A 22,952-nucleotide genomic window follows, 5' to 3' on the forward strand; every position below is an offset into this window, starting at 1 on the left:
CCCTGTGTCTCTCCCTCCTCCACACCTCTCTTCCTCCCCCCTTTCCTTGTGTCTCTCCATCCTCCACACCTCTCTTCCTCCCCCCTTTTCCTGTGTCTCTCCCTCCTCCACACCTCTCTTCCTCCCCCTTTCCTTGTGTCTCTCCCTCCTCCACACCTCTCTTCCTCCCCATTTCCCTGTGTCTCTCCCTCCTCCACATCTCTCTAACTCCCCCCTTTCCTTGTGTCTCTCCCTCCTCCACACCTCTCTTCCTCCCCCCTTTCCTTGTGTCTCTCCCTCCTCCACACCTCTCTTCCTCCCCCTTTTCCTGTGTCTCTCCCTCCTCCACACCTCTCTTCCTCCCCCCTTTCCATTTGTCTCTCCCTCCTCCACACCTCTCTTCCTCCCCCCTTTCCCTGTGTCTCTCCCTCCTCCACACCTCTCTTCCTCCCCCATTTCCTTGTGTCTCTCCCTCCTCCACACCTCTCTTCCTCCCCCCGTTCCCTGTGTCTCTCCCTCCTCCACACCTCTCTTCCTCCCCCCTTTCCTTGTGTCTCTCCCTCCTCCACACCTCTCTTCCTCCCCCTTTTCCTGTGTCTCTCCCTCCTCCACACCTCTCTTCCTCCCCCCTTTCCATTTGTCTCTCCCTCCTCCACACCTCTCTTCCTCCCCCTTTCCCTGTGTATCTCCCTCCTCCACACCTCTCTTCCTCCCCCTTTCCCTGTGTCTCTCCCTCCTCCACACCTCTCTTCCTCCCCCCTTTCCCTGTGTCTCTCCCTTCTCCACACCTCTCTTTCTCACCCTTTCCCTTGTCTATCCATCCTCCACACCTCTCTTCCTCCCCCTTTCCCTGTGTCTCTCCCTCCTCCACACCTCTCTTCCTCCCCCCTTTCCCTGTGTCTCTCCCTCCTCCACACCTCTCTTCCTCCCCCTCTTTCCTTGTGTCTCTCCCTCCTCCCTCCACCATCTCTCTATTCCCCTCTCTGTTTCATTCCCCATCCCCATTTACCTAGAGAAGTCAGGGGTGCCGGACGCGTTCCAGGCTGGAGCTGCTGGGCCGGGTGGCAGCCTCGCCGGTCCGGCGGCACTTCTGTCACTGATGATGCTGAGGGGGAGGAGCATGTCTACCATGCTCCCTCGCGGTTCCCACAATCCCCAGCACAGCATCATACTGATACAGCATAATGTGCTGGGGATTGTGGGAACCGCGAGGGAGCATGGTAGACATGCTCCTCCCCCCTCAGCATCATTAGTGACAGAAGTGCCACCAGACCAGCAGCGGCGAGGCTGCCACCCAGCCCGGCGGCTCCAGCCTGGAAGGCAGCCGGCCCCCTCTGAGTGTGCCACCTGACCGGCCACCCAGTGGCACCTATATGCGCAGCCCCCAGGTGCCGCGGCCCACAGGGAAATTTCCCAGTATCCCGGTGGGCCAGTCCGGCCCTGACTGGACCACACAGGATTATGCCCTTTTCCCTGTAGGAAGGTAAGCAGTATTAAATACTTGTAAAAATATATGCAAGGATATATGCCATTTATAGTGGCTAAGGCTATTTTAGCACTGTGGTTTTGTTCACTGTACATTCCCCACAGTCTCATTAAAGGAAAACTCCAAGCACCATAACCACTACAGTGCAAACTGTTTGCAAATTGTTTCATAACTATCCAATAGCCTTTGTATTGTTCATTTACTTTATAGCGGAGCTCCAATACCTGGCATAGACCTCCAAGACCGTTTCCCCCGAGCAACTAGAGGACACATAGTTCTGGGAGTCAACTGAGTTTATTTTGGTCACACACAGATTTTATGCACAGACCCCTCCATATCAAAATCACAGGAGTTTTTCTCCCAAGAGTCTCTGTTTTTGAGAGACTATTGAGTGAGAAAACTATAACTCAATAATCTCTCATATACAGGAAATACATACAATTTTACAGTTGTCTATAAAAAAATAAATTTTAATAACATAGGAACCCCACGAAAGTTATATAACAAAATTGCTTGGGTCTGTGAGCCCACTTTTTCGAAATAGTGCTCAGATCCCTTCGGTGGTTCAAGAACGCCATTCAAATGAAGTTTTAACCAATAGGCCACGAGGTGATGCCCCAAAACAGTTCCATGGAAAACAAGGCAACAGCCGGTCATCTTTTGGAGGTTCTCCCGCGAACACTGATGAAGGGAGTGAATGCTCCCATTGTTCGGTAGTTCATGTCTCAAAACGCGGTACTAGTTTCCTAGGTGTTCGTGGGGTTGCGTATCTGAAAATAGTTCAAGGCCGTTGACGACCATGTACTGCTGCCTGCGTTCGGGAGACAAAATGTCCGCCAGTTCTCAGAGCACATGTGTTCGGTTATACGAATGGCGGCCACACAGGGGAAACACTTGCACTGATGATTAATTTGCAGTTAACAGCCAGGGGTGGTCTGTGATTGTGAGGTTATAACAGTGGACCACACAAACTCAGTTCGGTACATGAAGAGTGTACGGACAGCCGAATCAAAGCGAAATGTTTTTTAGCTATGGCATATATTCCGCTACATACTTCACTTCACAGTGCTCTCTGCAGGACCTCTGCAGGGCTAAGCTCAGAGAGCTAACAGAAGCTCCATGCAGGAGATCACGACACTTTTAGAGACTTCCCTTTGGGGATCTATTGGATTGGCTGAGATCATTGTCACTGGTTGTAACGGATCACCTGGCACCCCGACTGGGTACCTCCGTTAATGGATGCTCCTAGCGCTTCCTGAGGACTCCAAGCACTCTGGCAGACACCACAATCACCGAATCTGAGAAGCATATAAATCCTCTCAAGCCTCTGAATGCTGTAGACAGTTGAATAGGAACCATACGAATAGGCTTGCACTCCTAGCAGTCAACTGGAACAGCATGCAATAAATCCTCCCCCCCCCAATAATGAGACGACACATCACTTTGAGGGTAAAACAGGAACTCTGGACTGGCTCATCCAGCCTGGCTTTTATTTCCAACTCACACATACAGGCCACACCCAGGGGGAGGCATAAAAGAACCAATGGCATAGATGTTACCTCCCACACATCCCCTCCCCTTAGTGTGACACATAATCCCATTATTCATACAGTTTAAAATATACTTTTTACACAATATTTATAACTTCAAAACCATACATCACATTCACACAAAATTACATATCCACAATCAATCCATTCAGGGGAACAACATATTAAAAAATGGCATGGATCAGACCAGGGGTTCAAAAGTTACTAAAAGTATCTTTTAAAACCCCTAGCTTTCCAGGGCCTTCTCTGTGCTGGAGAAGTAATCCAATTATCTCCCAGCACAGAGACAGACTCCATTAAGCACATGGGGACACAAAGACAGTAAAACACTTTAAAATACATAAATTCACCTTTTACACATAACACACAGACATTTCACCTATCCCCAGATAGCTGGGATCTGCGCGCACAAAACTACCGAATAGCGCGCAGATCCTACTCACACAGTACAATTGCCATGGAGCTAAAGTCTTTCCCATAGTCTTTCATTATGAATAGGCTCCATGGTATAGCTATCTGGGGTATCACATTCCCATAAAGTCTGGTCCATAGTCCAAAGGCAAGAGGCGGGCAATCGGCCCCCTCCAAGGACACATGGCGAGGTCGGTTTCGCCACAATCCCAAAAAGTCCCAATATGTCCATCGATGATTTTAAAAGGGCCAGTTGCAGCAATATAAAGTACAATATGCCCCAAATAACCCATGGGCCATAGTCAGCAGGTAGGAGGCTAGCAAACAGGCTTCTCCAGGGCCCAGTGGCGAGGTTGGTTTCGCCACACTGGTGATCTCAGCTGGAGTGTCAAAAAGGCAGAAAAAAACGCTTATAACCACTACACCTGGTACACGCTAGCGGAAAAATGATCCCACGCTAAGGTTCAAAATATGCCTTTTGAAATACCCTGGGGTGTCTACTTTAAGAAATGGTAGGCCTTTGTGGGGTAGTTTGAATTTAAAACCTGCAAAGATGCTTGGAAATTGCACATAGGCCCGGCATCAAAATTCAAAGTTCGGTCAAAACTGATATGGCTTGGTCTCCTATATGGCACTGTAGCTTCACAAAATAGTGCCATAGACATACAATGGGGGTGTCCTTTTACTCAGAAGACTTAGCTGAGCATAATTTGGGGGGTTTGAACTTAGTGGCACACATGAAATATACAAAATGCCCAGCAAAAATGCAATCCGTATGTAAAAAATGCACAAAATTATTTTTTAACCACATACTTTGGCATGTAATGGTAAAAAAATGGGGGCATGTTAAGGCACAATATGCACCTTATGAGATACCCTGGAGTGTCTTCTTTTACAAATGGTAGGCCTTTGTGGGGTGTTTTGAACAGTCAAACTGTTATAATACCCCAAATGGAAGCATAGGCTCATTAAATCCGTCTCTCAAAATTCTACTGTGAATACTGAAAAGGACAGGTCTCCTGTATGGCACTGTAGCTTCACGAAATAGTGCCACAGACATACAATGGGGGTGTCCTTTTACTCAGAAGACTTAGCTGAGCATAATTTGGGGGGTTTGAACTTAGTGGCACACATGAAATATACAAAATGCCCAGCAAAAATGCAATCCGTATGTAAAATATGCACAAAATTATTTTTTACCACATACTTTGGCATGTAATGGTAAAAAAATGGGGGCATGTTAAGGCACAATATGCACCTTATGAGATACCCTGGAGTGTCTACTTTTACAAATGGTAGGCCTTTGTGGGTTTTTTTTGAACAGTCAAACTACTATAATACCCCAAATGGAAGCATAGGCTCATTAAATCCGTCTCTCAAAATTCTACTGTGAATACTGAAAAGGACAGGTCTCCTATATGGCACTGTAGCTTCACGAAATAGTGCCAAAGACATACAATGGGGGTACCGTTGTACTCAGCAGAAGTAACTGAACACATAATAAAACTTTGTACAGGAATAGCACACACCAACTTTACAAAATACACATGAGAAGTTCTTTGTTATAAGTTTGTGTGCGAAAACCCCCAAAAAACACAATTTTACTTCAATATTTAGCAGAGGTTGGCGGTAAAATGGCTACGTAGAAAGTGTCAAAACAACCTTAGGTAAATAGCCTGTGGTGTCTACTTTATATAAATATATACTTTTGTGTGGCAATTTTGTTTTCTTTTATGGCTATTAGGCTTACAAGACAAACATACCAAATTCTAAAATCGCTCCACATAAAAAGTTTATTTTACTCCTTGTGCTTTGTGACCTGTAACTACCAAAAAAAAACTTAAAATCCCAGACACATTATATATTCTGTAATTCAGAACAACTAAATGAATTTATTTTTAATTACTTTCCTTAACCTGCACTAATTATGTACACATTATTATTGCAAAAACTGTAAAAAAAACACACAAAAATTCATTTTTTTGCATATTTCTGTATTTTTTTTATAATAAATAAGCATTTATATATATATGTGTTACATCAAATTAAAGCCCTTTCTGTCCTTTAAAAAACGGTATATAATATGTGTCGGTGCAATAAATTAGTAAAATGCAAATTGCAGTTGAACGCAAATAGCAAAAAATGCAAAAAATGCCGTTGTCATTAAGTGAAAGACAAGCTTCTGAAGCTCTGTCCTTAAGGGGTTAAGAACTGAGCAAAATGTACATGTTTTGATCAAAATAAAATGTAAACAAAACTTGGAATTTGACTATATGTCTGTTCAACTGTAATTCACCTCTTTCATATTATGTGCACCCACACTTATTATATATAATTTTATTCAGGGGAAATACTGCTTTCATTTAACATCAAATATTTAGCTCATGAAACATAATTTAATATGAATAAACTATAAAATAATTAATGAGAAATTAAGAAATTGTTATTTTTTTTAGTTCTGCATGACATTTTAACTGTAAATATCATAATACTGTTTACTTTTACTGCAATACAATACACATATTTGTATTGAGCGATGTCTCATGTGTAAAACCGTACCCCCTATGTACAGGTTTTATGGTGTTTTGGGAAGTTACAGGGTCAAATATAGCATGTTACATTTTTCAGTTTTTTCACAATGAGATTCGCCAGATTGGTTACGTTGCCTTTGTCGACTGTATGGTAGCCCAGGAATGAGAATTACCCCCAATGCAATAGTAGACAACCCAAGGTATTGCAAATGGGGTATGTCCAGTCTTTTTTAGTAGCCACTTGGTCACAAACACTGGACAAAGTTAGTGTTAATATTTGTGTGTGTTAAATGCAAAAAACGAATTTAAATGCCAATTTTGGCCAGTGTTTGTGACTAAGTGGCTACTAAAAAGACTGGACATACCCCATTTGCAATACCTTGGGTTGTCTTCTTTTACAAATGGTTTGCCATCATGGGGGTAATTTGCATTCCTGGGCTACCATATGGTGTTTAATTTTTTTGTGGTTTTCACATAAATGTTTTATTTTACTGGGGAATATCAGACTGTGTGCATCCCACTATTGTACACCACAGATTTGTATTCTCTTACTGACCTTGAGAACATCATGTTTATGGTGCAGTATTCTGCAGAACACTTATTGGTGCCCGGAGTGTCTCTTTAAATGTGGGTGGTGTTAAGTGGGATTTTGTTTACATGGTTTTCAGTCTAGTGCAGACAGATGGGGATATTTAAACCTTTCACACCCAGAACCAAGTCACAAGCACACTTGGATTAGTGTGCATTGTAACACTAATTATAACCCTATCTAACTATAACTCTGTCTGGCCCTAACCCTCTCTGCCCCATTTACCTTTAGCCAACACTAGCTAACCTGCACCCTAGTTTAACCATAATCAACATTAATCCTAACCCTTCCACTCCTAATCAATATTAACCCTAATTAACCCTGACCCCTGATAACTATAATTAAACAGCCTATCATTTACTTACTAGCCAATCAATTAATGTTGATGGGCTGCCTTTCTTCTGAGATAACCAGCTACATCCTAATGGCAACTGATGCCAGTATGCATTTTCAATCTAACCATAAGGCTGCTGTGATTAGCTGTCACTCTGGTGTGTGAGTGTCCTTCTGGCTTTTACTAAACAGCCTCATGAGTGGGTTTATTGTGTAATTGCAATTACACACAAGTGGGATGTACATTTATTAATGGAGAACCATGGCTGCCTCACAGAGATAGTGACTTGAGTTAATGGATCTCCATATCATTTTTATGATACCTCACTAATGAAGCATCAATAAGCAGCCCGCTCTTGGTGATCATTATGGGAGCAAGTTTCTGAGCCCACTCCTAGTTCCTCACCAAGTGCCAGATGTCATGAAGGGGTTAAACAAAAATAACCTGGTAGTAAAGGGGTTAGTTCTGAAACGAAAAAGTATCCCCTTAAGAAGGCGTACAAATAAATTGGGTTTGAATTGTCATGTAATATTTGTCATGGAGGTTTGTTGGAAGTTTTATCCAACAGCAGCTGTACCTTTAGCCAGTCAAGAGGGCTGCTTTTCCAGAAACCTTTGCTTGGCATTATTTGTCTGTTGAAATACATTTCCTAATTTTTTACATATAAACCACAGTATTACCTGAGAATACCTCTTGAGACGTAGATAAGATATCTGCAAGACAAAAGTAGATCATTTTTAAATAAAATTTGTAAAGCTATGCTGACCACTTTAATCATGTTGTAATAATGTTCATTTGTGCTATTTTAAGGAGTACACTTACAAAAGAAGACTTATGCATGCCAATTGATTAGTGCCAGATGGCAATTGGTGTTTTAGCAAATTTATACCGAAATTGCCAAAATGTTGTGATGTCAGTTAGTAAAAAGTTCTAGCTTGTGCATGAACTCTTCCGAGGAAACCATAGAACCAAAAAACATTTGATATTTACTACACAATGTTGCAGTCACATACAGTCAGGTCCATAAATATTGGGACATCGACACAATTCTAATCTTTTTGGCTCTATACCCCAACACAATAGGGTTGAAATGAAACAAACAAGATGTGCTTTAACTGCAGACTTTCAGCTTTAATTTAAGGGTATTTACATCCAAATCAGGTGAACGGTGTAGGAATTACAACAGTTTGTACATGTGCCTCCCACTTTTTAAGGGACGAAAAGTAATAGGACAGATTAACAGTCATAAATCAAACTTTCACTTTTTAATACATGGTTGCAAATCCTTTGCAGTCAATTACAGCCTGAAGTCTGGAATGCATAGACATCACCAGACGCTGGGTTTCATCCCTGGTGATGCTCTGCCAGGCCTCTACTGCAACTGTCTTCAGTTCCCGCTTGTTCTTGGGGCATTTTCCCTTCAGTTTTGTCTTCATCAAGTGAAATGCATGCTCAATCGGATTCAGGTCAGGTGATTGACTTGGCCATTGCATAACATTCCACTTATTTCGCTTAAAAAAACTCTTTGGTTGCTTTTGCAGTATGCTTCGGGTCATTGTCCATCTGCAATGTAAAGCGCCGTCCAATGAGTTCTGAAGCATTTGTCTGAATATGAGCAGATAACATTGCCCGAAACACTTCAGAATTCATTCTGCTGCTTTTATCAGCAGTCACATAATCAATAAATACAAGAGAACCAATTCCATTGGCAGCCATACATGCCCACGCCATGACACTACCACCACAATGCTTCACTGATGAGGTGGGATGCTTTGGATCATGAGCAGTTCCTTTCCTTCTCCATACTCTTCTCTTCCCATCACTCTTGTACAAGTTGATCTTGGTCTCATCTGTCCATAGGATGTTGTTCCAGAACTGTGAAGGCTTTTTTAGATGTTGTTTGGCAAACTTTAATCTGGCCTTCCTGTTTTTGAGGCTCACCAATTGTTTACATCTTGTGGTGAACCCTCTGTATTCACTCTGGTGAAGTCTTCTCTTGATTGTTGACTTTGACACACATACACCTACCTCCTGGAGAGTGTTCTTGATCTGGCCAACTATTGTGAAGGGTGTTTTCTTCACCAGGGAAATAATTATTCGGTCATCCACCACAGTTGTTTTCCGTGGTCTTCCGAGTCTTTTGGTGTTGCTGAGCTCACTGGTGCGTTCTTTCTTTTGAAGGATGTTCCAAACAGTTGATTTGGCCACACCTAATGTTTTTGCTATCTCTCTGATGGGTTTGTTTTGTTTTTTCAGCCTAATGATGGCTTGCTTCACTGATAGTGACAGCTCTTTGGATCTCATATTGAGCGTTGACAGCAACAGATTCCAAATGCAAATAGCACACTTGAAATGAACTCTGGACCTTTTATCTGCTCCATGTAAATGGAATAATGAGGGAAAACACACACCTGGCCATGGAACAGCTGAGCAGCCAATTGTCCCATTACTTTTGGTCCCTTGAAAAGTGGGAGGCACATATACAAACTGTTGTAATTCCTACACCGTTCACCTGATTTGGATGTAAACACCCTCAAATTAAAGCTGAAAGTCTGCAGTTAAAGCACATCTTGTTCATTTTATTTAAAATCCATTGTGGTGGTGAATAGAGCCAAAAAGATTAGAATTGTGTTGATGTCCCAATATTTATGGACCTGACTGTATTTATGGGCAGAAATTCTACACCTAGTGAGACAGTAAGATGCCCTGTCTCCTGACCCCATTTTATCTCCTGTAGAAAGTAATAGCTGTCACTACTGTAACTAAGTCACTGAGTCATTAGTCACATTGTTCAGGGCTGACTCGGTGGAATTTTAGGAGTTGCTGTAGAGGGTCTAGTGAAAAATTGGAGTTCAGATAGTCTGTAAGTCTAGCATGAACAAGTGTTTCATGCAGTTTGGATGCAAAGGGAAGAAAATAGCTGGGATGATAGCTAAGCAAAGTATCAGGGTCAAGATAAAGTTTTTTTTGTATTGACCACGTGTTTGAAGGATGAGGGGAAAATGCCAGAGCATAGAGAGACATTGAAGACTTTAGTCAAAGTTGCAGATGAGAGAGAGAGCGATGCATTTGGTAGGGCAGAAAGAAAACAAAAGCACATAAACCTCCTCTTCAGAAACTTGAGTGAAGATACTTAGTTTAAAGGAGAAGGCAGGGCAAAGGGTCAGACCCTCGAGGGCAGAAGAGAGCAAGGCAATTTCTCTTTGGACATTGTCATTTTTGTCTGTGATTTAGGATGCAAAATCCCATCCCCTCTGGCCCCCACCCCTGAGCGGTGGGTGGGGGCCCTAAAATTTACAATAAGGGGGGGACCTACTGTCCCCCTCCGGCCCCCACCCCTAAGCGGTGGGTGGGGGCCCTAAAATTGAACTTTCCCACGCTGTGTAAAATGACACAGAGCACTGTGATTGGATGGATTTCAAGCCATCCAATCACAGTGCTCTGTGTCATTTTACACAGCGTGGGAAAATTCTTTGGAATTTTCCCACGCTGTGTAAAATGACAAAGAGCACTCTGATTGGCTTAAACCAGCCAATCAGAGTGCTCTTAGCCTAATTGCAGGGCGTGGCAAGGCTTTATAAGCCTTCCCCCGCCCTGCAGAGCTCAGTCTGCGCGGAGCCCTCCATGGGTGAACATGGATTTTTTTTTTTTGGCGCTCTTTTTTTTTTTTTTTTTATTGCGTTGGTTATTATGTTTTTTTATTTGGCCTTTTTGGGGGCTGAAGAAAGTAGATTTTAGAAGAAAGAAAACATTGAATGGTAAGTTGTTTTTATCTCATTTTTTTTAACAGGTTTTTAGTTAAAGGTCCCCCCCCTCATTATTTTTAGGGTGAGGGGGGTAGGCAGGGAGATCATTTTTTTTTAGCGGGGGGGGGGACTAGGGTCCCCCCCTTTGTATTTAGGGCCCCCACCCACTGCACAGGGGTGGGGGCCAGGGGGGACAATAGGTTCCCCCCTTATTGTTATTTTTAGGGCCCCCACCTACCACTCACGGGTGGGGGCCGGAGAGGGGGAGGACAGTAGGTCCCCCCTCATTATCTTTATGGCCCCCACCCGCCGCCCAGGGGTGGGGGCCGGGTGGTGGACAGTAGGTCCCCCCACTCATTACCATTATGGCCCCCACCCGCCGCCCAGGGGTGGGGGCCAGGTGTGGGGGAGGACAGTAGGTCCCCCCTCATTATCTTTATGGCCCCCACCCGCCGCCCAGGGGTGGGGGCCGGGGGGGGAAAGAGAGTAGGTTTACTCCCCCCCTTCAACCACTATTGTGGCCAGAAAGAGTCCCTGTGGGTTTTAAAATTCGCCTGCCTATTGAAGTCTATGGCGGTTCGCACGGTTCGCACGGTTCGTGAACATTTTATGTTCGCGACATCACTATTGGTGTTAAGACTAATGTTATAGCAGCCATTAAGCTTGTGTCACACTTAGAAATTATCATTATATTCCATAAATCAAATAATTATTGTATCTTTTTTCAACTCTGCTCTAAGTGTGTAATAGTAAGTTTGTTTACGCAGGGCCTTCTAAATCACTTGTCTGTGTTAATATTTTATATATCAATTACTTTTTGGCCAATATCCTGTTATATAATTGTAAAGTGCCACAGAATATGTTGACACTAGATACATGCTTTTAGTAAAGATAAATAGACACTAAGACCCGCTAGTGGGTGTCATTGAGTTAGCAGAACGGGGAAAGGACGAGATAGACAGACAGACATTGATAAACAAATATATTTTTGACTGGACTAAATGGAAAATAGAGAAATACCAAATATGCCAAAATAGTTTCTCAAAAATTAAAAAAGGTATTTATAAAACATTTTGTATGCAATTGTAGTGTAGAGAGAAACATTACCTGAGCTTCTTACTGAGGTTATAGCATAGGTTGCTGTAAAAACACACCATTTGTATTAATTACATTTTTGCAAATAATTAACAATATTTTTTGCTTCAATTTCCTATGTATATTCAAATTATTATTTATTTGAAAACAAATGAGAAAGCACACATTTATTGTAATTTTAATGTAATTCATGTTGCAGCTTATTATAATTTGCACAATTTTCTCATTTTCTTTTACTTTAGACTCCATTTCTATCTCTGCCCTAACACACAGTTTCCTTCCAAAATCACGATTTCTTCTCATCTCCTCACTTTTCCCAATAACTTTCAGCCGCATTTCATCTTTTGAAGGTAACACTACATAAACACTCAGTTTATCAAACTCTGTCTTTCTTTACAAGTCACTTACCACTGTTAAATCCCTTCTTTGTTAAGGCACTTTATGTAATTTATATCTCTCCCTTTCAATACATACCTCCAATGTTTGTACACCTCATTATCTTATCTGTGTCCACCTCTTTTGTCCATTTGTGGTCATCTTTTCAAAAGGAACTGATCGACAAAGTGATAACTGTTAACCTGTACTGTTTTAATTACACCTTCCATATGTTACTCTAACAACAGGGGCAGTGGCTCAATTTCTTTTTTTGGCTGAAGCAAAACTGATCTCCCATTTATGTATGATTTGATAACTTATCTAGTAACCTCCAGGCATTGGTGTCCTCCTCTTCTTCAGCATGGAACAATGGCTCATTGGCTGAGAGTGCTCATCTGAAGCTCTCAACCAATTAGCAAAGCCATGTGGAGGTAACAGGCACACCTACAAGAAGCTTCTGGCTCCAGAAGAAGCTGTGCCTGCATATTGTGGACTCCACCTAAGTTGTCAAACCATTTATGCATTGGGGAGCATGATCATAAAATGTCCAAAACTGGGCATCTACTGGGTTCTAGGAGGCACTGTCACTGTGCATCTCCTGAACCCCATCTACTTACTCTTTACTCTTCACTTGCCATGTCCCTACTCAATTTTATTGGTCTTTATTTTTTAAATTAATGTCAATACAGAGAAGCAATCAACATACCGTATATGTAAGCCAATCTTTACTCTGTATTAAATATATGGAAGTTAGCTGTTGTTAACATGTTTCTACTAGGCAAGAGGTATGTGGTCATTTTTGAGTTTTAGTAGAAGTACATAAACTGCAGTGACAGAGTTGGAAACCAATCATAAACCAGTCAGTATATAGACTTAACAGTTCCTATTATAAGCTATTAGAATGGCTAAAAAAAAAAACACCAGCTGCTATTTCCCTGTCGTTAATAGTTAAATTTTCGAGCCAAGAACCAGCCACTAGCACAAATAGTAGCAACAAGAACTTTAGCCGATCAGTGAGGTAGGATAATTGCTATTTAGTGTATTACCAAATTGGCAATATCCTTAATAGCAGTTTTGCAAGAGGAGACAGTGCTGTCAGCAGGGGTCAACAGAACAGCTGGGCCCACTGGTATAATGGCCCTGTTTGCAGGTCCGACCCTGGTAGTTCCGCCACTGGCTGTCATGATTGAATTTAACTAGTCTATCCAAAATTTGATTTAAAGCTACTTTTGAAAGAAAGAAAAAAAAATTGACAATAAATTTGTGTAAGCTGTCCCACATCGAAACATATAACAACCCACTATAACCATTACAAAGACTGTAACTACATCACTGGTAAGGTAATTAAAAGAACACTTCAAGCAGCAGATTCACTACAATTTCTCATGGTGCTTGGAATATTCCTTGAAGAAACATGCTCAAATATAGATTCATTACATACTTACAAGACAATATAAGTCTTGGGCTTATTGTTGAAGCACCTGTATAGACACCTGGAATTGGAAAAAAATACAGCTTTTATACTTTTAATTACTTTACATTGATGTGAACTTTTACAAGCTATGGCTTAGATTTTCAAAATCATTTATTAAAAATACACAAATCTTCACATATTCCATTCTTCACGTATTCCTGCCTTGTCTGCAATTGAACCATGGGAAGTACACATAGAAATCATGTTTCCACAACTATACCATAATTCCCGGCTCGACATTCAAATGAGCTTTACCGTGCACTACTGCATATACTCTGATTAAAGATATACAATGTTTAAAAAAGCTTTTAAAAAAAAAAGTTTGGGCTTTGAATCATGGCATGTATGCCACAGTACTGTGCTTTCAAAAAAGTCCACATTTAAAATGAAATATTTAACCCTACATTACCCTAGCACTTACTATTAACTCCTATATTGCCATAAAAAATGTGTATTCAAGGTAAAATAGTGGCACCTCTTGGTTGACAATGAACCTATAATCGTATCATTTTTATTATATCTTCCCTTCTCTCAATGGCATTATTTTCTCATATTTTCAGAATACATGTGTGACAAAGTGCCCTTCGCCACTTGTGCCTGGAGGGGACTACTGGCTAGCCTCCTGCCTTCCGACTATGGCCCCTGTGCTGATAGCTGTATTTTCCCCTGCAGAAAGGTTTAATTGTGTATTTCTGCATATTTCTGACTTTCAGTATGTGAGTAGTGCTACCCCAGATAGCTATGCCATGGAGCCTATTTTTGTAACAAAAGACTATGGAAAAGACTTTGGCTCCATGGCAATTGAACTGTATGTATGTGATCTGAGAGACATTCTGTAATAATGTGCACTTAGATCTAAGCTATCTGGGGATATGTTGCATGTATATGTTTTATGTAGTAATTGTAACATTGTGTAATTGTAGGTCTTTTTGCAACCAAGTGGTTAATGGAGTCTTGCCTCTGTCCTGGGAGATAATTTGATTACTTCCCAATTATCTCCAGGATAGAGAGGAGGAATTGTGATGTCACTGTGGGAGTGTTTTTTTTTTGTATTGTCTGTGATTGGCTGATATCCAATATGTGTCCCAATATTCCATCAGGTCCCCTAGGGGAGTGTCCACCTGGTGGACACTTGCATAAATACCAGGCAGGTAGCCCTCAATAAACCAGACCTACTTGCACCTTTCTGAAGCCTTGGCTCATGCTTGGGGGAAGGGATAACTACACTCTGGGGATTACTATAATCACATACTCCCCAGAGTCAGCTCTTGCAAGAGCTTGTTTTGTTCCTGGTTCCTGTTCGCTGGATTTAGGAGAGGTTCACCCACTGGATGCTGGATCCTGGCCTTGGATCCAGGGTGGGTGAGAGGCGGCGAGACCCCGCACAGCTGCGTCGCTGGAAGTGGGGTTTGCAGTGCTGATGGTGTCGGTTGAAGTGCTCGGAGTCCTCAGCAAGCACTAGGAGCATCGATTGGCGGAGGTACTCGGTCGGACTGCCAGCGGTCCGTCACATTTGGTGGCAAGCGGTGGGATGGCGTCCTAGTGCAAGGTAAAGCAGCTCGGAGACACCATTCGTGGAGTTACAAATTGAGGGCAACGCTAGCACACGTGCAGCACACCTGGGAGCAGAGGTATCCAGCGACTTGGAGCAGACAAGTACGGAAGGCTCTGGCGATGATTGGCTGGCCGAGGTGAGGCAGCGAGTGGCCCAGTATGGTGATAATGTGCCTATGGATATATTCCAGGCGATCTGGAACAAGGTCACAGCCGAGTGAAACGCAAAGATGGACCGAGAATTCCGGCTGGCGAAAGAGAGAGAATATGCTCAGCGGAAGGAGTGTTACAGCAGCCAAAGAGAGGCTACATTCGAGGAGGTTAACCGTTTCCCCCTGAGGCGGCCAGAGGAACCCGAAGTAGGGGTCCTCATAGACTGGTCCTGTGAGGAACCACAACAGGCAGGTGGAGATGGTAACGAGGTCTCTCTACCGGCCCTACAGGGATGCTGGGCAGCTAACCCAGATCTCCAGCGACAGTGTGAGTCTCAGGGAGCCGAAGGTGCCGTCCTTCTTCCCCAGCGGCAGTGTGAGTTCCAGGGAGCCAAAGGTGTCATCCTTCCTCCCCAGTGGCAGTGTGAGTTCCAGGGAGCCGAAGGTGTCATCCTTCCTCCCTAGTGGCAGTGTGAGTCCCAGGGAGCCGAAGGTGCCGTCCTTCCTCCCCAGCGGCAGTGTGAGTTCCAGGGAGCCCAAGGTGTCGTCCTTCCTCCCCAGCCGCAGTGTGAGTTCCAGGGAGCCGAAGATGTCGTCCTTCCTCCCCAGCGGCAGTGTGCGCCCCAGGGAGCTGAAGGTGCCATCCTTCCTCCCCAGCGGCAGTGTGTGTTACAGGGAGCAGAAGGTGCCGTCCTTCCTCCCCAGCGGCAGTGTGTGTTACAGGGAGGTGAAGGTACCGTCCTTCCTCTCCTTCCTCTTGCAGGGAGCAGAGACCATCGGTCTCGCACCCCAGCAGCAGGACAAAATATTGAAAGGGGAGACAGTCGGTCCCCCCCTCCACCAGCAGAGAGAATGTCAGGGAGAGGAGCCTGCTACCCCCTCTCCCCAGCGTCTGCAAGTGTTCCAGGGAGAGGAGTCGATGACCACCTCTCCCCAGCGGCAGCTTATTTCACAAAGGGGAGACCCTATTCTCCCAGATGGGGCAGCTGAGGTAGTCGGACTCGCCCCCCAGCAGCAGGACAATATATTGAAAGGGGAGACACTCGGTCCCCCCCTCCACCAGCAGAGAGAGAGTCCGGGAGAGGAGCTTGTCACCCCCTCTCCCCAGCGACAGAAAGTGTGTAAGGGAGAGGAACTTGTTACCCTCTCTCCCCAGCGGCAGCCTAGCCCACAAAGGGGAGATGATAAGCCCCACACCAGTGCAGATGGGACCGTGGTCTCTGCACATGCCTCACAGGGGCTAGGGACGGTCGTTCCTGTCCCCCGGCAGCAGGGATGTTCATCCAAAGAGGAGACAGCCTGTCTTTCCCTCCAGCAGCATTACCAGGTCCAGAGTGAGCAGCCTACTGTGCCATTCCCTCAACTGGGCTCCAACCAGGCTACTCCTGTGGTAGCGCTGGCAACAGGGCAGAGTACTGCTGGTCTCTGCCCACTCAACAACCCACCGATCCGGAGCGCTAGTACCCCCCAGAGCCGAGGTGCAGCTCTTGGACCTGGACAAACGACCCACTACTCCAGGTGTAGTAACCAATTTTTGTGGGTGGGTTATACTGCGGATTCTGGTTTGTGGGTGGGTTGCTGGTCTAACCAGGGCACTGACCGGCAGGAGGTCAGATACCCTGTTAGTCTGGTGGGTAAAGGGGAGAAATGTGGCGGAACCAGCCCCACCACGGAACCAGTGCCTGGAGAGGACTGCTTGCCAGCCTCTTGCCATGTGATTATGGTCTCTGGGAGGTTTGGCCCTTGAAATAACAGATTTGGGCATATTGTATTTTATAATGCTGCTGCTGGCCCTTTAAGAACCATCTGGGGACATACTGTGGAGTTACTGGGTGGCCACCATTTCATGTATCAGAGGCACATGGTGAGAACAATGGATGAAGCACATGGTGAGAACAATGGATGAAGCACATGGTGAGAACAATGGATGGCAGCCATTTTAACTCACAGACACTGTTTGGACTTTTCTACACTGTGCCATCTCGCTGGTGTTTGGTGCACAAAGACATCGTGCAGTAGTTTTAATCTATACAACAGGGGACACATTATACAGTAATTATTTTTCATATAGCCTGTATATGTTCTGTGGAATCTGCATTAAACTGTATCTTCCAAACTACTGAACGGATCTGGGTGAATTTTGGATATGTGGTTCACCCAGATCCCCCGGTTCCGAGGATATACCTCTAGTACCTTTTTATGGGGTTATTGCATGTTTTGGGATCCCTGTGATATGTTTTATAAAACTGTATTTCTCTGCCTGTGATAATTATATTACCCATTGTGTTCAGTAATCATGTCACAGGAAGAGGGGAGGATTTTGTGTGGGAGTGTCTGTGTGTATTGTACGGATTGATTGGTTGTATTTCAAAACCCTGTGGGCAGTACTATGTTTGTGGATTGTGAATAAAAGAGGCTGTATGTGCCAGTACAGTCAGTTCTGCTTGGCCTCAAAACGAAGTGTCGTCTCATTATTGGGGGAATTGGATTGTATGCTGATTGCCAGGAGTGTAAGCTGATTGTATGCTTTTCCTGTTCAGCTGTTTACAGCATTCAAATGCTTGAGATCATTCGTATGCTTCTCCGGTTCGGTGGTTGTGGTATCTGCTGCAGTGCTTGGAGTCCTCAGGAAGCGCTAGGAGCATCCTTCAATGGAGGTACCCAGTCGGGGTGCCCGTCGATCCGTTACAACATAGTTCATCATGAGGGGACAGAAACAGCGAGATTCTGTCTCTCCAGTTTATCGCATGACATAATCGTCATTAGAGGAACAGAATTGATGACAGGAGCAGGAGGACCTGGTGACAGGAATGCACCTTCTATCAAATTCAGGCATACTAAATACTTAACCCTAAACAAGAGCCTGCAATGTAATATACATAAAGATGAAGCAAGTATTACAGAGACACTCCACTGGCCAAAAAGAAATAGAAAAAAGCAAAACACTATTTAGTTAATATAATCAAATAAAAAAATCTAAAATATCTAAAAACAGCTTTCCAAAGCTGCAGATCTTTTTAAAGAAGCCTTTACAAGCCCTTCCCTTATTTTCCTGCCCAGACTTTGCAAGTCTTTGCAAAGCAGGTGCTCTGGATAATTGCCTGAGTCTAGCTCAATTGAGCTAAACAAACCAAGAAGTAACATGACCAGTTGTATGAGTGACAGCCAGTGGGATGTACAAGGGTAATTTATATTGAAATCTTTTTGAAAACCCTTTTTGTAAAATAAAAATAATAAAAACAACAGTATACATTCTTGACACAAAGCACGTCAGCATATCTCCTATCATTTAAAATTAAGAAAGAGGGACACTAATTTTAGGGGTGCAAGTTAGGGTGTAAATATGGACACTTGGTAAGTATGTGTCAGCTAAAGTGCTCTATGTGTTTGTAGTGTTCATTAAAAATTATATTTAATGGTAATTCATTCTCTTCAGTTTATTATGATGTCTTCAGTACTATTCCTAAGTCAGTCAGAACTCTTTTGAAAGTTGTCCAAGTTGGATCTCATTCAGTTTGGATGTTATCCATCAGTTTAGATGCTGCTTTGTCAGAATACTGTACATTCAGTGAACATCCCCAATAATTTGTCTAGGAATTGCAATGAACTAATATGAACTAGATCTGCATTTTGTCTCTAAGAATTACATTATTAAACACATTTTTGCCACTATGATTGCCATAATTAATTTATGTTACCTGTGTTTTGTTCAGGAGTAGCAGAGGTAGCTGAAAAAAAACATTTACACAACTATAAAACAAAAGTATTTTTTTGCACAGAAAACATGCAAATGTAACACATTGATTTTAATAGCCTTTCAATAGTTTAATAGAATATTAATACATACATTTAAGCACACAGATATTCATATAAACGTTCAGATTCCTGGCTGAAATGCAGGAGTAGTTGGTCATTTTATTATTTATCTGGATCTGTTTACTTTTGTTACAAACTGCCAACGTTATTCATCAAAGTGAGAATTGTTAGTAGTGCAAAATGAATGAAAAGTGAATTTTAAAGTATACATTATTCACTAAAGTGACAATTCAAAGTGAATTTAAAGTGAATTACAAATTTAGGGTAAAGTAGACGATCGCTGAACACAAATATAAGTGTTTCAAAACTGTAAAACGTATCACTAGAATTATATAGTCTGTGTGCCGTTTGTGTGTGAAAAATGAAAAAAAAAAATTCACTGATGACATCATCATTGTAATACATTTTACTGTTTTGAAACACTAATATTTGTGTTCAGCGAAGTCGTCCGAGTACAACAGTACCCCCCCCCCCCCCCCCCATGTACAGGTTTCATGGTGTCTTGGAAAGTTACAGTGTTAAATTCTCTGGACTTTCTGTCTGGGTTATCAGGTAGGTCCCGCAAATTGTAATGAATAAAATGACTTAATTATGTAAAATTATTACATACACACACATATATACATATATAGTGATATATACATATATATTATTTCGTTCTAAGTGTATTTTGAGATATTCAGTATTTCTGCTTCAGTTGTCTAATCTTATGTTTGTGTTTTGGGGAAAATCTTTGCATTTGTTAAATATATTATACTGGAATGTAATAGTATATTTTAATTACCTAGAGTTCCTGTTGGCATGCGATAGAAATCTATGGAGGAGAAAAAAATAAAAGGAAACAATTAATTATATTGAAATGTACAGCTAAATTTTAAAATGTACAACTAAATTTTGCTTCATGGTACATCTCACTCAATAAGAGTATGTTTAAAGAATTGTGTAATTGGCACGACCTTGGATAAAATACAGCTAAATAGGAAAAAAAGGACCTAGAGGCAAAAAAAAAAAAAAGTAATGACCAGTAGTGTTCCTGCAGAGACAGAGCCTTCATGCCTCTCCATAGATCAAGGTACATTGAGTTGTGCAATATATATTTTTCTCTCTTCTGGTGTCTCCAGAGTTTTGTATTTTTTCTCTCTATGTTTTATCCAACTTATTTCACAGAATAAGGATGCATGCTTGTTCTTTTAATGGAAACACATATCATACGCTTTTCTTTTTACGTTTTGTTAAAATTACTATTCTAGTAATGTGAATGTATATGCTTACTTAATTTATTAGTTACCTTTGTTAAGTCCAGCAGGTGGAGCGGAGGATCCTGTGTGAAACAAAATAGTACTTGTATTAAATAGCAGGTTTTGAGTTTGGTGGTTTTTAACTAGAACACCATTATGGACATATACAATACATGATGTATATTTTAATGTATAAAAAATTGTCAGTAGTTCAAAATGTTTAATAAGTGTAATGTTTAGCAAAGTTAAAGGGCACAAAATATTTTTCAATAATGTCACAGAACATTTCCGAACTGACTAGTTAGCAGTTTGACAGGAATTTTATAACATGACAGGAGGCTTCGTATTTGCTTAAGTCTCTCTTTACTAGAACTCCACAGCAGCACAGAAAAACAACCAATCAGAAAAAAGTTAGGTACTATAAAACTCCCCTCCCCATGCATCATTTCCTCTTTCTTTGCTGCTGCAGACAGTACAGGTCAGAGTACCACTGCCTCCTGCTAATATTAGTGGGTGACTTTGGGTTTTATTACTTATATTCAGGATTTTATATTGTCCTTGTGAGATTGTATTGCTATTTATACTCAGCATTGTATATTGTCCTTGTGAGATTTAGTCTTATAGATTCAGTATTTTATTTTCTATATTATAGATTGCCCTTGTGGGATTTAATCTTATATTCAGTTATTTCTTTTACCCTTGTTAGATTTTATTCTTTTATATTCTATACTGTTTATGCCCTTGTGGGATTTTATTCCAATATGCTGTGTTATATATCTTTGTGGGATTTTTCTTAGTGCCTGTAACTTCAGGCTTTCACTGTATTTCCTTTTATTTGTGTGGAATTGTGGGGGGGCTTTGGGGTCCTTGCTGTCTCTTCCTTGGACTTGTGCCCACCCCCTGTCTGTTTCCCATTTCTTGTTATACCCATTTTTCATGTCATGTGCCTTCTGCCTTTGTCCGGTGGTGTGTGCCGCTCGGGGGCTTCAGGAGGCTGACTACATCTGCTTCCTTCGACCCCCGAGCTCCGGGACCGCAGAGTTAATCTCCGGCGGTCCCATGTGTTTTTACGGTTGAGGGGGTACTCGCGTGCCCACACGAGTACCCGGCGGCCGGATCCTTTTCTCCACGTGGCCGCGTCCGCCTCCGCCCGCAGACCGCGTGTGTCCGACCGGGCGGGGGAGAGTTCGGCCGGGGGAGAGTGCGACCGCTCGCGGCCCCTCCTCCATCGGTACATTGCTCGTGGAGGTTTGCCCACTCCCAGCTCAGTGCTCTCCTACTGCACATGGAGCTGTATACAAGCCTTTGACTGCATGCCAGTTTCACTATGTGACTGTATACAGCTATGAGCTTTACCCTTCAATAAAGGGGACCTTCTAAGTGACTATTTTCCTATGAGATTACTATATACATGTATGTGTGGGTGTATGTATTTGTATATATGTATTTAGATATGTGTGTATGGATGTTGAGATGTGTGTGTATGTGTGTTTATATAGATATACTTTTTTTTTCTGGGCTGGAGAACAGCATGTACACCATGTAAAATAAAGTGATAATGGCTCCGATTCAGAGGTCAGATAAGGTGGCCAATGAATCAGTGCCAGATGCCTTCAAAATAACTCTCCCAACATAGGGAATAACCCTCAGATAATAGTAAAATAGAGAAAAGAGGAAGGGCCAAAATAAGCCCAAATGGAGAGTAATAGGGGAGGGAAGTCCCTACCTTTTAATAATCCTAAAGGGAAACACAAAATAAATAAAATAGATAGGCAGGGGAGTAGTACTGGACCAAGCCTGGGGGGATAATACTAAGACAGCTGCTCACTGTGCAAGGAGACAAGCTAGTCTTTGTCCTATTTCAGAGAATCCCCCATCCGGATTGAGAGACTCACAGTAACTCAACACAGTAGTAGAGAGGACTTGGAAAAAGCAAGGACTCCTATAGTGAGTAGACTGTCCCTGAATACCTCAGCACAGTGGATAATCTGCTTGTGCCTACCAAGTTCCAAGTCCCTACCTAGTTCCTGCCTATCTCAATAACTTAAGTTAAATTAAACAAAAATCATTATTAGTGCTACCTATAAAGTGCAGAGTGATTAAATAAAGGCTAGCTCGACGCGCGTTTCGGCGTTACAGCACGCCGTCGTCAGGAGCAGTGAGCTTGTGGTGTCCCCTGAACCTGTTTAAATACCTCCACATATCAGCTTAGTTGGTGCCGGCTGTGTGCGGTCACGTGAGTATGTGCGTCATCCTACACTCCTCCCCACGGGTCGTGTCATGTGACGCGGACCAGGAAGCAATGTCCTGTGTGGGGAGTATGTGTGGACGTCATCCGACACTCCTCCCCGTGGCCGCGTCACATGACGCGGACTGGGAGGCAGTGTCCTAGATAGTGTATGTGTGCGAGCGTGTCTCTAAACACGCCCCCGGCCAATCACCAGCATGGGCGGGGAGGTATACCCGCCCACTATTGCGGAGAAAGTGTCCGCCCCCCTTAGAGAGGCGAGAACGGGCACGGTCCCACAAGATTCCAGGCAAGGACCCGTTCTTAATGTAAAATGTCTCTATGTTGTACGGAGACATGAACAGCAATGTTAAAGGGTCCAATTATGATGCAAA

At 42.8% G+C, this 22,952-nt stretch overlaps 1 protein-coding gene across 1 annotated transcript in view; it reads right to left on the reverse strand.

Moving 5' to 3' along the window:
• LOC134586284 (scavenger receptor cysteine-rich domain-containing group B protein-like) overlaps window positions 1-22,952 on the reverse strand; it is a 114,110-nt gene that overhangs the window by 24,591 nt on the left and 66,567 nt on the right. Inside the window, exons 3-8 of the mRNA XM_063441771.1 lie at window positions 20,381-20,413; window positions 19,877-19,906; window positions 18,975-19,004; window positions 13,542-13,589; window positions 11,734-11,766; window positions 7,561-7,593 (exon numbers count right to left, since the gene is read on the reverse strand). Of these exons, the coding sequence (XP_063297841.1) occupies window positions 7,561-7,593; window positions 11,734-11,766; window positions 13,542-13,589; window positions 18,975-19,004; window positions 19,877-19,906; window positions 20,381-20,413 (207 nt within the window). The remainder of the gene's footprint in view (window positions 1-7,560; window positions 7,594-11,733; window positions 11,767-13,541; window positions 13,590-18,974; window positions 19,005-19,876; window positions 19,907-20,380; window positions 20,414-22,952) is intronic.

This window comes from Pelobates fuscus, chromosome 2, assembly GCF_036172605.1.
Source record: "Pelobates fuscus isolate aPelFus1 chromosome 2, aPelFus1.pri, whole genome shotgun sequence".
NCBI classification, from domain to species: domain Eukaryota; kingdom Metazoa; phylum Chordata; class Amphibia; order Anura; family Pelobatidae; genus Pelobates; species Pelobates fuscus.